Genomic DNA, 17,614 nt, shown 5'->3' with positions numbered 1-17,614 from the left:
ACAGGCAACAAATGAAGAGTTCTCAAGTGAAGAGTGTATATCGGTATTTACATATCTACAGCCCAAGTACAAATGACGATACATTTACACCCACATCCTCATAGGAAATGAATCACAAATGGAACATTTGAGGATGTTTTAGTTTCATACTTTACCAACATTACATGCATCACTCTTCCACCTCTCCACTTCCTCCCTCTCTTCTATACCCCTCTACCTCTCACACATGGCTCCTCCTGTCCTTCCCTCAGTTCCCTGTCACTTGAGTCTACAATCTCTCTTTAGTCATAGAGTCATAGAGCTTGTTCCACGTTGCTGCCAACAGTGCTGACTGATCTACAAATCACCTTGCATCATAAATAACTACTCATTCTTATCTGTAGATCAGTCAGTAACCATTTACCCACAATGCACCATGGATTTGACGCTCTCGAACACGGCCACAGTGTGGGATGTAACACAAGGCCAGATAGGGGTCAAAACACCTGTAAGGGTGCTTGGCTAGTGATAGACCTAGATAGGGCTCAATCTAAGGATGAGGGGTTGGGTGTAGTATTAGGGCTATCAGGCACCTTGTCTCCACACAGTCTCAAAGGGGCATCACACACTGTCCATAATCTCCACTTTGCCACTACCAACTGAGCTAGGGTCAAATCATCCAATTCCTCATCTTAACAGTTGGGAAGGATGGCCAAATATGTGACCCTGGATCAGTGGTTGCGTGAGACTTACTCCCTCTCCTCGACCCAGGGCTGCAGGTTCCTCCTACTCCCTCTCCTCGGCCCAGGGCTGGAGGTTCTGCAGGGCATACAAGGAGGAGTTATGTGAGCACAGCGGGTCGAAACCTGCTGATTCGTTGAGGGACTTGTGGAGGGCGTCGGCCTGCAGCTGTAGGATCAGCCGATTGGCCTGTTGACGCTCAGCCTCCCGCTCCTCTGCTGTCTGTCTCCTAAAACAGAGAAAGAGAGAGATTAGGTCTACTTGCTTACAATCTAATTATGAACATAGAATACTTCTAATATGTTGAAATTCAACAATGGTCAAACTTATGTAGCCTAGTGGACGTTTATATACCATCTCAACTTTCCTTAGGCATCTAGGCCTACAGCTTCATTTTTATGAAGGCACTGTATAATTGCAGATGACTTGATAAACTATAGGTCTAGACCAAACAGACTTGGTGTGAGGACTGACGCTGGAGACAAGAAGCAAGTACAGGGAGTGAACAAAACAAGAACATCGCCTGGACGGGGCAATGAAACGACATGACGACAATAATGCTGACACGGGGAACCAACTGAGGAACAGACAGATATAGAGGAGGAATCAACAAACATGAAGGAGTCCAGGTGAGTCCAATTAGAGCAGATGCGCGTAATGATGGTGACAGGTGTGCGTAATGAAGGGCAGCCTGGCTCCCTCAAGCTCAGAGAGGGGAAGGGGGAGAAGGCGTGACAGTACCCCCCCCCCCCCTCTAGGGGCCCCACCCGGCATCCCACCTGGGCAAGCCTGACAGGCCGGGCCGAGGCATTGTCGCTGTACTAGCGGGCAGAGGCGTAGAAGCCCGGCGAGCCGGCTTAGGAGTGGGAGCCCGACGAGCCGGCTGAGGCGTGGGAGCCTAACGATCCAGCTGAGACGTGGGAGCCTGACGAGCCGGATGAGGCGTGGGAGCCTGATGGGCCGGCTGAGGCATGACGTGGGATGGAAGCCTGCTGAGCCAAACGAGGCAAGGAAACCTCTCGAGACAACTAAGGCGTGGAAGCCCGACGAGCCAGCTGAGGCACCCCTGGTTCCATCAGCGGTGGCACCTGGATCTGACGTAACCACCAAAAACAAAAAACAAGAACTCCCTCAAATATTGGTGTCAGCATTCTGTAAGGACTGACACTGGAGACGAGAAGCAAATACAGGGAGTGAACATTTAATGTAAAACAGACATCAAACAAAACAAGAATAGCGCCTGGACGGGGGAATAAAACCACATGATGACAATAATGCTGACACGGGGAACCAACTGAGGAACAGACAGATATAGAGGGGCAATCAACAAAGTGAAGGAGTCCAGGTGAGTCCAATGAGCGCAGATGCGAGTAATGATGGTGACAGGTGTGCGTAATGAAGGGCAGCCTGGCTCCCTCAAGCTCAGAGAGGGGAAGGGGGAGAAGGTGTGACACTTGGGCTGATTTTACCATCCTGTTTTCTCCTGACTTATTCTGGTAGGCCTACAGGATAGTCCAATCATTTTTTGGCAGAAGAATTAGGGATCTACCAGCGAGCTGTTCAGTTCGATTGAACGTTCGCTATGTTGCATAATGGTTTGAAATGAACGACATGTTTCACCAAAACTTTCGTCAGCAGACTTTGAGGTACATTTGCTCCATTTGGTGGGTGTGGCAGGGTGTGACTTGAAGCATTGAGTGACATATTTAAAGAGCAGTGGCCATGCTGACAGCTTGCCTGGCTACCCAGGCTCCTTAATACGGCCAGATTCTACGCCATTCCCACGGACGTTTGTTTTCTTACCTGCAATGAGTCTGGATAAAAATGTTACTCCTGAACTTATTTAGGCTTGCCATAAAAAATGGGTTGAATACTTATTGACTCAAGACCTATAGTTTAAAATCATCAGCAATTATACAGTGCCTACAGAAAGTATTCACACCCCTTGACTTTTTCCACATTTCGTTGTGTTACAGCCTGAAATTAAAATGGATTAAATTGAGATTTTTTTTTGTCACTGGCCTACACACAACACCCCATCATTTCAAAGTGAAATTATGTTTTTTACATTTTTACAAATGTATTAAAAATGAAAAGCTGAAAGGTCTTGAGTCAAGAAGTATTCAACCCCTTTGCCATGGCAAGCCTAAATAAATTCAGGAGCAAACATTTGCTTAACAAGTCACATAATAAGTTGCATGGAACAGTGTTTAACATGATTTTTCAATGACCATATCATCTCTGTACCCCACACATACAGTACAAGTAGCTGTAAGGTCCCTCAGTCAAGCAGTATGTCACGCTCGTTGGAATAAATGGACCAAGGCGCAGCATGCGTAGAGTTCCACATGTTTAAATAAATGAAACTCACCAAAACAAATACAGAAACAAACGAAATGTGAAGTAATGGAGTGCTCACATGCACTACACAAAAACAAGATCCCACAAACAACAGGTGGGAAAAGGCTGCCTAAATTATGATCCCCAATCAGAGAAAACCATAGACAGCTGCCTCTGATTGGGAACCAAACCAGGCCAACATAGAAACGAAAAACTAGAATGCCCACCCTAATCCCACCCTGACCTAACCAAAAGAGAGAAATAAAAGGTTCTCTAAGGTCAGGGCATGACAGTACCCCCCCCCCCCCCCCCCAAAAGGTGCGGACTCCGGCCGCAAAACCTGACTCTATGGGGGAGGGTCCGGGATTGGCATCTAGCCTCGGTGGCGGCTCCGGTGCGGGACGTAGACCCTGCTCCGCATGCGGATCCGCCAGCTTCGGTGGCGCCTCTGGTGCGGGGATCGTCACCGGAAGCGCCGGACCGTGGATCGTCGTCGGAGGCTCCGGACCGTGGATTGTTGCCGGGGATTCTGGACCGTAGATCGTCGCCGGGGACTCCGGACCGTAGATCGTCGCCAGAGACTCCAGATTGGGAACCCTCGCTGAAGGCTACGGACTGGGAACCCCCGCTGGAGGCTCCGGACTGTGGATCGTCTCTGGAGGCTCCGAGCCATGGATCATCACTTGAGGCTTCGGGCCATGGATCATCACTGGAGGCTCCGGGCCATGGATCATCACTGGAGGCTTCGGGCCATGGATCATCACTGGAGGCTCCGGGCCATGGATCATCACTGGAGGCTCCGGGCCATGGATCATCACTGGAGGCTCCGGGCCATGGATCATCACTGGAGGCCTCGGGCCATGGATCATCACTGGAGGCTCCGTGCCATGGATCATCACTGGAGGCTCCGGGCCATGGATCATAACTGGAGGCTCCGGGCCATGGATCCACTGGAGGCTTTGGGCCATGGATCATCACTGGAGGCTTTGGGCCATGGATCATCACTGGAGGCTTCGGGCCATGGATCATGACTGGAGGCTTCGGGCCATGGATCATCAATGGAGGCTCCGGGCCATGGATAATCAATGGAGGCTCCGGGCCATGGATCGTCACTGGAGGCTTCGGGCCATGGATCGTCACTGGAGGCTTCGGGCCGCAGACAATCGCTGGAGGCTCTGGACTGCAGACCGTCGCTGGAGGCCTGGTGCGTGGAGCTGGCACAGAACGTACCGGGCTGGGGAGACGCACTGGAGGCTGGGTGCGTGGAGCCGGCACAGGACGTACCGGGCTGGGGAGACGCACAGGAGGCCTGGAGCGTGGAGCCGGCACAGGATGTACTGGACCGTGGAGGCGCACTGGAGTTCTGGAGCGTAGAGCTGGCACAACGCGTCCTGGACAAATGACCACCTCCGCATGGCAAGTGTGGGGAGCTGGCACAGGATGCACTGGGCTGTGAAGGCGCACTTGGGACACAGTGCGTAGAGCCGGCGCAGGATATACTGGACCCTGGAGGCTTACTGGAGACCAGGAGCGCTGAGCCGGCACAACCCGTCCTGGACAGATACCCACTTTAGCACGACAAGTGCGGGGAGCTGGCACAGAACGCACCGGGCTGTGGAGGCGCACTGGAGACACGGTGCGTAGAACCGCAAAACATGGCACCTGAACGGTGACCAACTCCACACGGTGAGTACAGGGAGTTGGTTCTGCTTCCCACCTTGGCTCCGCCAACCAACCTGTGTTCCCCCCCAAAACATTTTTTGAGGCTGCCTCTCGGGCTTCCGTCGTGGCTGCGAACCCCGGTGTCGTCGTTGTTGCTCCTTCGCTGCTTCCGCATGCTTCCCCGGCAGGCTTTCGTGTCTTGCCAAGACTTCCTCCCAAGTCCCGGATATTCTCTCCTCGACCTCCTCCAAAGACCAGGATGCCATCTCCTCCCGGGCACGCTGCTTGGTCCAGTTGTGCTGGGACCTTCTGTCACGCTCGTTGGAATAAATGGACCAAGGCGCGTACAGTTCCACATGTTTCAATAAATGAAACTCACCAAAACAAATACAGAAACAAACGAAAAGTGAAGTAATGGAGTGCTCACAGGCACTACACAAAAACAAGATCACACAAACAACAGGTGGGAAATGGCTGCCTAAATATGATCCCCAATCAGAAACAACGATAGACAGCTGCTTCTGATTGGGAACCATACCAGGCCAACATAGAAACGAAATACTAGAATGCCCAGCCTAATCACACCCTGACCTAACCAAAAGAGAGAAATAAAAGGTTCTCTAAGGTCAGGGCATGACACAGTAAGACTCACCGCTGTAATCGCTGCCAAAGGTGATTCTAACATGGGGGTTGAATACTTATCTAATCAAGATATTTTAGTCTTTTATTTTTCATAATTTTTTGGCAAATGTTGAAATGTTTCTTCCACTTTCACATGACAGAGTATTTTGTGTAGATCATTGATAAAAAATACAATTAAATCCATTTCAACCCCACTTTGTGAATACTTTCTGAAGGCACTGCAAAAATCCCCCAAAATCCCATGTAGCACCTTTCACACTACCAGAAAATAATTCGTCTCAATAGTCTCAATTCAGGCCTATATTTTAAAACTATCCTTGTCCCCAGACTAATTGGGCATGAGCAGAAGTGTCTGTCTGGTGACTGGTGAACGAGATTAAGACTTAAAGTAACAGTGTTTTCAGAGTAAAAGTAAACATACATTTATCGAAGATGACTAAAGTAAAAGTGAAAGTCACCCTGTAAATTCCTACTTGAGTAAATGTCTAAAAAGTATTTGGTATTGAATATACTTAAGTATGAAAAGTAAAAGTATAAATAATTTCAAATTCCTTATATTAAGCAAACCTGACGGCACCAATTTTTCATTTTTTTCATTACGGATAGCCAGGGGCGCGCTCCAACCATCAGACATGTTTTTCAAACGAAGCACGTGTTTAGTGAGTCCGCCAGATCAGAGGCAGTAGTGATGACCAGGGACGTTCTCTTGATAAGTGTGAATTAGACAATTGTCCTCTCCTGCTAAGCATTCAAAATGTAACGAGTACTTTTGAGTGAAGAGGGAAAATGTATGGAGTAAAAAGTACATCATTTTCTTTAGCAATGCAGTGAAGTAAAAGTATGAGGTTGTCAAAAATATAAATTTAAAGTAATGTACAGATACCCCCAAAAATTACTTAAATAGTACTTTGAAGTATTTTTAACTACACTACCGTTCAAAAGTTTGGGGTCACTTAGAAATGTCCTTGTTTTTGAAAGAAAAGCACATTTTTGTTCCATTAAAATAACAAAATTGATCAGAAATACAGCGTAGACATTGTTCATGTTGTAAACGACTATTGTAGCTGGAAACGGCAGATTTTTAATGGATTATCTGCATAGGCCCATTATGAGCAACCATCACTCCTGTGTTCCAATGGCACGTTGTGTTAGCTAATCCAAGTTTATCACTTTAAAAGGCTAATTGATCATTAGAAAACGCTTTTGCAATTATGTTAGCACAGCTGAAAACTGTTGCCCTGATTAAAGAAGCAATAAAACTGCTAACATAATTGCAAAAGGGTTTTCTAATGATCAATTAGCCTTTTAAAATGATAAACTTGGATTAGCTAACACAATGTGCCATTGGAACACAGGAGTGATTGTTGGTGATAATGGTCCTCTGTACGCCTATGTGGATATTCCATAAAAAACCTGCCGTTTCCAGCTACAATAGTCATTTACAACATTAACAATGTCCACACTGTATTTACGATCAATTTGATGTTATTTTAATGGACCATTTTTTTAGATTTTCTTTCAAAAACAAGGACATTTCTGATTGACCCCAAACTTTTGAACGGTAGTGTAGGTACTTTACATCACTGGTTAAAGGTGCTACAGATAGAATTTTCTTTTACATTTTTGCATTATATACTGAACAAGAATATAAAAACAATAATTTCAAAGATTTTACTGTTACAGTTCATATAAGGAAATCAGTCAACTGAAATAACTTCATTAGGCCCTAATTTATGAATTTCACATGACTGGGAATACAGATATGCATCTGTTGGTCACATACACCTTAAAAAAAGTAGGGGAGTGAATCAGAAAACCAGTCAGTATCTGGAATGACCACCATTTGCCTCATGCAGCGTGACACATCTCCTTCGCATAGAGTTGATCAGGCTGTTGATTGTGGCCTGTGTAATCTTGTCCCACTCCTCTTCAATGGCTGTGCAAAGTTGCTGGAAATTGGTGGGACCTGGAACACGCTGTCGTACACGTGGATCCAGAGCATCCCAAACCTGCTGAATGGGTGACACGTCTGGTGAGGATGCAGGCCATGGAAGAACTGTAACATTTCCAGCTTCCAGCTTGTATACAGATCCTTGCGACATGGGGCCGTGCATTATCATGCTGAAACGTCAGGTGATGGCGGCAGATGAATGGCACGACAATAGGGCTCAGGATCTCGGCACGGTATCTCTGCATTAAAATTACCTTTAATAAAATGCAATTGTGTTTGTTTTCCGTTGCTTATGCCTGCCCAAACCATAACCCCACCACCACCATGGGGCACTCTGATGTCAATGTTGTGAATAACAAACCGCTCACCCACACGACGCCATACACGCTGTCTTCCATCTGCCTGGTACAGTTGAAACCAGGATTCATCCATGAAGAGCACACTTCTCCAGCGTGCAAGTGGCCATCAAAGGTGAGTATTTGCCCACTTAAGTTGGTTATGATGCCAAACTACAGTCAGGTCAAGACCCTGGTGAGAACAACGAGCACGCAGATGAGCTTCGCTGAGACGATTTCTGACAGTTTGTGCAGAAATTCTTTGCTTGTGCAAATCCACAGTTTCATCAGCTGTCCGAGTGGCAGGTCTTTGATGATCCATCAGGTGAAGAAGCCGGATGTAGAGGTCCTGGGCTGGTGTACTGCCAAATTCTCTAAAATGACTTTGGAGGTGGCTTATGGTAGAGAAATGTATATTAAATTACCTGGCAACAGCTCTGGTGGACATTCCTGCAATCAGCATGTCAATTGCATGCTCCCTCAAAACTTTTGTGATAATACTGCACATTTTAGAGTGGCCTTTTATTGTCCCCAGCACAAGGTGCACCTGTGTAATGATCATGCTGTTTAATCAGCTTCTTGATATGCCACACCTGTCAATTGGATGGATTATATTGGCAAAAGAGAAATGCTCACTAACAGGGATGTAAGCAAATTTGCACACAACTTTTGAAAGAAATAACCTTTTTGTGCATGAGGAAGATTTCTGAGATCTTTTATTTCAGTTCGTGAAATATGGGACCATCACTTTACATGTTGTGTTTATATTTTTGTTTAGTATAATTTCAGAAAATGTTCATGATAGATCTTCATGATAGATCTGTTGCTAATAATGAAATGATAGTGACTATGAAACACTTTGATTTCACTATTACTGCAGATTTAATATGGACATTTCCTGAAATTACAATGCAAAAATCCAACAACAACAAAAATCCTATGTGTAGCACTTTTTAAAAGCAGCAGCTTTTCTGTGTTGAAATGATGTCGGCGTACCCCAACAACATAACGGTGTGGGCATTTACCAAACATCGTTAAAAATATTCATGCGAGTAGACTTCTAATTGGCCAGCTCATTCTCCTCACGAGGAAGACATAATCCATTGAGATTTTCAATGGACATTTACTTTAAGGTATGACTAAACATGTCAACTGTAAAATTGATAAACTGACCTCCACTTGGTCCTGCGGTTCTGGAACCAGGTCTTGACCTGCGCGTCTGTCATCTTCAGGCTCTTGGCGAGGGTGGCCCGCTCCGCGCTCGCGAGGTACTTCTGCCGGTGGAAGCGCTTCTCCAACTCACAAATCTGCACACGGGAGAAGGATGTCCGAGGCTTTTTCCGTTTGGGCGGTGTGCGGTTCTGGTATGGATGACCTATCCGCCGGGTCACCGTGAATGGCACGAGAGCTGAAGGAGGGAGCAGAACAACAGACTGGAGGATGAGTTTACACGGAGGATGAGTGATGGGTGTTTTGTCCTCTGTGGTAGGAAAGACTCCAACTGTGTTGTTGTACAGTTCATCAATTCTGGGGTATAGGCTAATCCTCAGTAGAAAACAAAGGTTATATTCATTATTAGCCTAGTTAGAAGAGAATTGTATTGGTTGATTTGGCGCCTGCATAAAACCGGGCGTTTCTGTTTGGGCCTACGTCGACACATCCATCTGCAATTTGCGAATATTCATTTTTAACCTGATTTTAATCGTTTATTCTCTGGGGATAAAGCCATAATTTCTGTCTGGATATTACAATTAGGCTTCCTCTTGCGGGAGCAAACAATGACATTAAATAGTAAATACAGGGAGTCGATCATGTTGGGTTCGGCTCTGTGTGCTGAATTAGGCTATTACAGATTGAATAGGCCTACATTTGAGATCAATAGCATTATTGCCTAACATTTACACTATGGCTTACCACTCTTGGCGAGGATGTTTTCATATGTCTTTATCAGATTGTATAAACTGTTGGGTGTTAAACAAAATCCTTATATTTCAAATCTATATATTTAGGCCAATAACAAGAACGTGCATGAGATACATCTAAAAATAATAATTTATCACATGTCCTTGGCGCTAGAAGATCCTAAACTGGAAGTGAATACAAATGGAGGCATAAAGCAATACAATTTAAGGCTATTCTGGGTGATTTTACAATGCAATTTGATTATTGTAGCAATGATGCTTTTTTACCACATTTTATTTGTATAGGCTTATTCAATATTTACACGTGGTTTTCGTTGCTATAAGTATTAATTGACTTTATCAAGCACACGCCTTGTAACATTAAAATATGCTAAATATGTAGAGAAATAAGGAAATAAGATACAATTTCAGTAAAATTGCATAAGTGGGTGAAGCCTACATTTTCTTCCGTTTTAATGCGTAAAAGGTTGAAGATTGAATTAATGGTTATCAAAATGCTTTGTTATTTTATTGATCACATAATCTGTATTATTGTTGTTTTTATTGCCGTATCGTTATCGTTATTATTTGGCTTTTCACTTTTTTAAAGCTTTTTACACGTAAGATAAGATGTTTTGAAAATTGCCATTACGGGAAACCGGGAACATTTTCTTAATGTTCAGATGGATAGTCTAAATCACTGTGCCTGAAATGGTGTATATATATATATATATATAAACAGAATAAACATTATTTGATGGGCTATAGGCTAAGGGTTCTATCGGAAAGTTACCTGATAACCTGTCCTTGGCGAACCTATAACCGACCCACGGGAAACACAGGCCTCCATATCCGGGCACAGCGCTCCCCACATGCAGTGGTCCCTCGACCGTCAACGGTCTGTGAGCGGGCACCCGGATCACTCCTCTGCTGCCCAGGCTGCGGTTCACTCCGTACAAACCAGAATCCTCTAACTGTGGTACCATACCCGAGAGGGAGATAGACAGCGCGGTGCAGGGCGCTGCGCTCTCTCCGGTTGGGCTCCCTAAAAGGCAACCGTCTCCGCTGCTGGTTCGGCCGCTCTCTGAGTCAGCACCGCTACTAAGTATCTGGTCGATGCCGAAGCTGATGGGTTCGTGCTGGACCTCTTTGGTAGGAGGGCTTGTGGCGCTCTGTGCGCGCTCCATCCCCACCGTTTACTCAGACCGTGGGATGGCTGGACAGGATGGAAAATAAATAACGAGGTTAAACAGCCGGTTTGTGCCAAAAAGCAACTGCGGTTGGCTCCATTGTCATCCTCCGTTCCGAATCCGACCATCTGAATCTTCGGAAAGCACTCCTTCAGATCATCCTCGTGCACGCCAGTGAAAGTTTGATGTGCGTTTGGATAAGTCTGTGACGCTCTCTTCCCTGCGTCAAAACATGTTGGTCTTGCTGCCCCCCCCCCATTCTTGTGTTTTTATTGGTTGGTGCTGTCAACCCCTTGGGGGGAGGATAATTTAACACCATAACCTAGACTTCTTTCCGACAGAGTTCATATAATTTAGTGCAATATCAGAGCATACATTTCTAAACCTTTCATTTGACCTGTTTGGACAATTCACTTGACCTAGTGCTTTATTTATTTAACCAGGCAAGTCAGTTAAGAACACATTCTTATTTACAGTTACGGCCTAGGAACAGTGGGTTAACTGCCTTGTTCAGGGGCAGAACGATAGATTTTTACCTTGCCAGCTTGGGGATTCGAGCTAGCAACCTTTCGGTAACTGGTACAACACTCTAACCGCTAGGCTACCTGCCGCCCCTCAGGCTTTGAAAAAGTGCCCGGAGTCCCTGTATTCTAACCTCCTTTTTGTAGCCTTGTCATTGTCCGATCTCCATGAAAATACAGTAGGCTGTAATGAAATATATTAATTGACCTGAAATAACAGATACAAGTTGCAACGATTACATATTTCTTACTTCCCATTGCCTTTTCCTATTTCGATACAGTTTAGTCGTTGATAATCTCTAGCTCTTGTCTCTGTCTCTTCTCTGTGACATGTCCATCCCGCAATACACATGTTGGTGGCTGCGCGTCTCTCACCGGACCTGTGGAGTAGTGAAGATGAACGCAGGCAGTTCAGTCGGCTTATTGATTTTCTACGAGGAACATGAGAGGACCTGTATTAACACAATAGTCTATTCGTCATGGATTAAAGTGGGCATTGGTTAGGGCCATTGATTTGAGGTATAGAGGAAGCGAGGCATCACTTCTCCGTTTTGATTGCGGCGTCTGTCAACAGCTACTGTCAGATTCCTCCTCTGTGTAAGATATACATTTGAAGTAAACCAATAGGTTGTTTCCGAACTGTGTCTGCTGCTGGTAATCATGATGCTTTAAGTCCTTACAAGGCCTAAACTAAATGACAATAGTGCAGGGTATAACCCGACGGTGGCACATTAATTGATAATAAAAGGGAATTGTCTGAAGAGGCCACGGGCTATACAGAGGAAGTGGAGGGTCTGCATGGTCGCTGGAACCTCCTGCCCATCAGAATCAATGAAAAGACGGACACAATTAACTGTTTATGTACCCCTGGCTAGAGCTTTGCTGAGGTGTGTTCCTGTCCTCGTCTCTATAGACCTGATATAGGCCCATAGTCTATCATATTTACATGTACATTTTATTTATCGACCAAAGCAAATATTCTTAACACAGGTAAAACATTTTTTAACAATTAGGCTATAATTGAAACCTATATTTTGGATTGCAAGTTTCTTATAGGTTTTAGGCATAGATAACTGAATACGACTATTTTAATGATTCATTTGATGAGGCGAAATAAGCTAGGTACCTCCCACAATCAAAATTATTACCTCGATCGAATTTGTTGCATAAGTGAATGTCCATAACGGAGGTTCTATTGTTTTTTTTGTGCCATCTATTTAACTTTTCTTTATTTTTATGTGCGTGAAGGTTTTCATATTCATCCTGGGGAAATTCCTTTGTGAATAATAACGATCTCGTATTAATACGTAGTTTACAAAACATGTGTTTTCCATAAACGAACAAACGGGGTAGGCATATCAAGAGACCTAACCAAAACTTGACGTGGTTGTTCAGAAATATGGACTGTCAGAATTGGCTATAGTTTCCCCACCATCGTGAGCACACCGGTGGCCTATTTTCATGAGGGAGAAATGGACTGTTATAGCTGTCATTTCCCGTACACATTTTCATATTTACTGCGCAGTTATCAGGCTACTTTATATTAAAATCATAATTACTATTTATTGTGTACCTATATGTGGTTGATCGTTTTATTCGATTAAATTATATGTTTGATGTATATATATTTTTTCGATTGCATGCATTTTGATTTAGCCTAATATGACCATCTGCAGTCCTACACGCATAGCAAAAACGGGTCTAGTCAACGTTGTTTTCACGTCATGTTAATCAAAAAAATGCAATGTGATGACGTTCAATCAACGTGGAAAACTGCTTAGATTTGAAAAATTTAATCAACATAAGGAATTTCGTCTTTTTTTCACCCAACTTTGCATCTAAATCCAATGACATGGTGACATTTGTGGTTGATTTCACGTTGAATTCACGTTAGTTGACAACTCAACCAAATGTAAATACAAAATTGAAGTTGAACTGACATCTGTTCCCGGTGGGTATATTATGCACTGGGGATTTGGGAACGCAGCAGAAACGGTGTCATAGCTGGCTCTCTCTCCACTGGAAATGGAATGAGCGGACGGGGACAGGGGAACGTTGGTTCAGGGGTCGTGGGTGTAAATGAGCCGGTGTAATCCTCAGATTATCCGAGTTTATGTCACACCATGAAGCCACTAAATGCGGGGAATGCTAGGCCTACTACATGGATGATGCAACCACGATAATAACTATAGTTCTATACGATAATAGAACAAATAGCTTTACAATTATTTAAGAAATACTAGAAATAGAAGAACAAATAAATAGGCTACCGGATACAAAACACATTAACCTCATTGAGCAGTCTGCGCTGTGCTCTTGCAGTCATCTTTATAGGACGGCCACTCCTAGGCAGAGTAGCAACAGCGCTGAACTTTCTCAATTTATAGACAATTTGTCTTACCGTGGATTGATGAACATCAAGGCTTTTAGAGATACTTTTGTAACCCTTTCCAGCTTCATACAAGTCAACAATTCTTAATCTTAGGTCTTCTGAGGTCTATTTTGTTCGAGGCATGGTTCACATCAGGCAATGCTTCTTGTGAATAACAAACTCACATTTTGTGAGTGTTTTTTATAGGGCAGGGCAGCTCTAACCGACATCTCCAACCTCGTCTCCGTGGTTGGACTCCAGGTTAGCTGACTCCTGACTCCAATTCGTTTTTGGAAAAGTCATTAGCCTAGGGGTTCACATACTTTTTCCAACTTATACTGTGAATGTTTAAATTATGTATTCAATATAGACAAGAAAAATACAATAATTAATGTGTTATTAGTTTAAGCACACTGTGTTTGTCTGTTGTTGTGACTAAGACGAGGATCAGATCAAATTTTATGACTAATTTATGCAGAAATCCAGGTAATTCCAAAGGGTTCACATACTTTTTCTTGCCACTGTATATAGATACAGAGAACATCAACACATTAACATCAACACAGAGGATATAGACATTGGACTTGGGGCTCTACTGGGAGTTTACCTCATATTTGGATTTTTCTATTCTGCTTTGCCACTAAAATCATACACTCTAAAAATTAGGGGTTCAACAAGGGTTCTTCTAAGATCCTCAAAGTTCATTGAAGAACCATACGGTTCTTGGCACTGAAAAGTTACCCCAAAAGGTTCTTCCAAGAACCCAATAGGAGGTGGGGGTTGGTGGGGGTTCTTGCAGGAACCTAAGTGTCCAACCGAAACATTTGGATTTGAATTTGAAACGACAGCAGGTGCAGACGCTTAACTGAAAAATGTAAAGATCTCCTTGATTTAAGGTAAGGGTTGTCCCTTATATGATCTACATTGATATTGTTTTGTGATGATACCATCTATCTTTTCATATTTGTGCAAATCTTTCTAAAACAGAAAATGGACACAATTCAATGGATATCAATCAACAAAGAAGTAAGAATATGTAGGCTATAAGAACATGTTGAAGGCCAGCTGTATTGGGAGCAGATGACTGAACTGCTCACTTTTGTGTCTGTCTGCAGGTATACAGACAAGGAGGCATACAAAGATATGTCAATTGGTATTGGTATGTTATTCAGATCACATTTACCATCCTCCTCCCTTACCTCTTCAATGAATATCCCATAGGCCTCTACATTATGGACAAGGTATGTGTATGAAAACCATTATCAAAACAGTTTAAAAAAGAATCACATTCACCACAAAAACCAAGGTATGAATCCTGTCGAGTGGATGTTTTGTTAATCATCTGTATAATAAAACATTTTTGGATTCACAGACTTCCCCCTCCCTTCACCTCTGATGAATATAACAGGAAACCTGTTAGATCACCATGCACTGCAAAATCATTCTGGCTGTGGATACGGAGAACATCAACACATTAACATCATCAAGCCAGAAGATATACAGTACCCATTGGACTTGGGGCTCTGCTGGGAGTTTACCTCATATTTAGATTTTTTAATTCTGCTTTGCCACTAAAATCATAATAAACACTGACAACTAAAATATTGTGTTATTTTTATGCATATTATTATTATTAATATTGGGGGGGGGGGGGGGGGGGTTAAAAATGAACCCCAAAATGTTCTTTGAGGATCCATCAAAAGATGGTCTTTGAAGATCTTATAGGGGTTCCCCCACAGTTTCAATTTGAAGAACCCCTAAAGGATTCTCCAGGAACATTTTATTTTGGAGTGCAAGAGCACAAACAGTCCTGGGACCAGTCTATAGGCTACATCCCCTTAAAGGCTATATCCGCTTACATAAAAAAAATAATGTTTTAACTTGTATTTATTTATTTTTATTTCACCTTTATTTAACCAGGTAGGCCAGTTGAGAACAAGTTCTCACTTACAACTGCGACCTGGCCAAGATAAAGCAAAGTGGTGCGACACAAACAACACAGAGTTACACATGGAATAAACAAACGTACAGTCAATAACACAATAGAAAAATCTATATACAGTGTGTGCAAATGTAATACGATTAGGGAGGTAAGGCAATAAATAGGCCATAGTGGCGAAATAATTACAATTTAGCATTAACACTGGAGTGATAGATGTGCAGAAGATGAATGTGCAAGTAGAGATACTGGGGTGCAAAGGAACAAAAAAATAAATTACAATAGGGGGATGAGGTAGTCGGGTGGGATATTTACAGATGGGCTGTTAACACCAATTAGATAAAAGTAATGACATAAAAAATAATGGATGCCAATACTAAATTAGGCTAAAGCAATTGTAACACTTATAATTATTAGGCAAGTAGGCTAATATAACAATAGACCAATGACATTTCAATCGAAAGCAGTTTTGGTAATGACACTTGACTTTGGAAAGCTATCTTCATAAATGGCCCTCCGTGAGCAATTAGGACACGGTCAATTCTCGTACAAACTGCAAAGCCAATATATTCAGCTGGCATTCTGGTTCTCTGGAGAGAGAGGCCTAAAGTCCAAAGAAAATGGAACAAAGACTGAAAGCGCACGATTTATTTGAGAAATTAGCTTACCACTTGATCTGCATAATCGAGGTTGGAGCTTGTGGCACCCACGGGCTCTGTTTTTATTGCACGTGTCTTCACTCCCTCTTTTTAAAGGAAGGGGACGGGCTGCTTTTGAATAATGAATGAGGTGTTTTTCTATTGTTGCTAAAGTGCTGGTGATGTTAGAATATGGAAATGCAGCGGTAAGTAATAGTGCATTTAAAGAGGATGTACTAATGTTTTATTATGATATGTAGGGAAAGAGATGGAGATGGGGAGAGGGAGAAAAGGAGGAGAGATCTGTTTTATTGCAATATAAGCGACAGTAGAGGAAGAGATTGCCTCGCAGGCAAATTGAGTTGTTAATGAAACTACCGCTCATAACGATTATTTTCCTGCCATCCTCATGCAATATTTAAAGTATTTAATATACGTATTGGTGCTGGCCATTGGGCAACAGGCAGCTATAGCAATCAATAAAATTGGTGTCATATGACATTTATAGGAGGTATTTCACATTAGCCTACAATGCTTGGCAGAATATATCTCTGTTTACAATGAAAAAGAGAAATAATGTCTTCCCTTTCCCGTGCTCAATGCATGGTGTTGCCAGTGGGAGAGATGACATGTTGACATGCTCAGTGGGATGTTTCTAGGTCAGAGAGGGGAATGGAAACTCCGTTGGGGACGAGCATAACCCTGCCTGTGTTAGAGTATGAGACAGGACTATGGAGTGGAAGGCCTTGGGGGTACAGGACTATGGAGTGGAAGGGATATGCCCCTGTGGGTACAGGACTATGGAGTGGAAGGCCTTGGGGGTACAGGACTATGGAGTGGATGGGCTATGCCCCTGTGGGTACAGGACTATGGAGTGGAAGGCCTTGGGGGTACAGGACTATGGAGTGGAAGGCCTTGGGGGTACAGGACTATGGAGTGGAAGGCCTTGGGGGTACAGGACTACGGAGTGGAAGGGCTATGCCCCTCTGGGTACAGCAGGACAATGGAGTGGAAGGCCTTGTGGGTACAGGACTATGGAGTGGAAGGCCTTGGGGGTACAGGACTATGGAGTGGAAGGCCTTGTGGGTACAGGACTATGGAGTGGAAGGCCTTGGGGGTACAGGACTATGGAGTGGAAGGCCTTGTGGGTACAGGACTATGGAGTGGAAGGCCTTGGGGGTACAGGACTATGGAGTGGAAGGCCTTGTGGGCACAGGACTATGGAGTGGAAGGCCTTGGGGGTACAGGACTATGGAGTGGAAGGGCTATGCCCCTGTGGGTACAGCAGGACTATGGGGTGGAAGGCCTTGTGCGTACAGGACTATGGGGTGGAAGGACTATGCCCCTGTGGATACAGGACTATGGGGTGGAAGGGCTATGCCCCTATGGATACAGGACTAAGGG

The 17,614-nt window shown here is 43.9% G+C and overlaps 1 protein-coding gene across 1 annotated transcript; it reads right to left on the bottom strand.

Moving 5' to 3' along the window:
* Positions 1 to 14: 14 nt before the first annotated feature.
* Positions 15 to 10,993, bottom strand: LOC129827772 (T-cell leukemia homeobox protein 3-like). The gene is made up of 3 exons (XM_055888933.1): positions 10,345 to 10,993; positions 8,824 to 9,058; positions 15 to 949 (listed from the first exon to the last, which is right to left on the bottom strand). Exons 1-3 carry the CDS (start codon positions 10,736 to 10,738, stop codon positions 766 to 768), a joined length of 813 nt encoding a protein of 270 aa, XP_055744908.1. The 5' UTR covers positions 10,739 to 10,993; the 3' UTR covers positions 15 to 765.
* Between the last annotated feature and the right edge of the window lie 6,621 nt (positions 10,994 to 17,614).

The sequence above is a fragment of the Salvelinus fontinalis genome, chromosome 29 (genome assembly GCF_029448725.1).
Source record: "Salvelinus fontinalis isolate EN_2023a chromosome 29, ASM2944872v1, whole genome shotgun sequence".
NCBI classification, from domain to species: domain Eukaryota; kingdom Metazoa; phylum Chordata; class Actinopteri; order Salmoniformes; family Salmonidae; genus Salvelinus; species Salvelinus fontinalis.
This window is presented reverse-complemented; position numbering and strand designations above follow the sequence as displayed.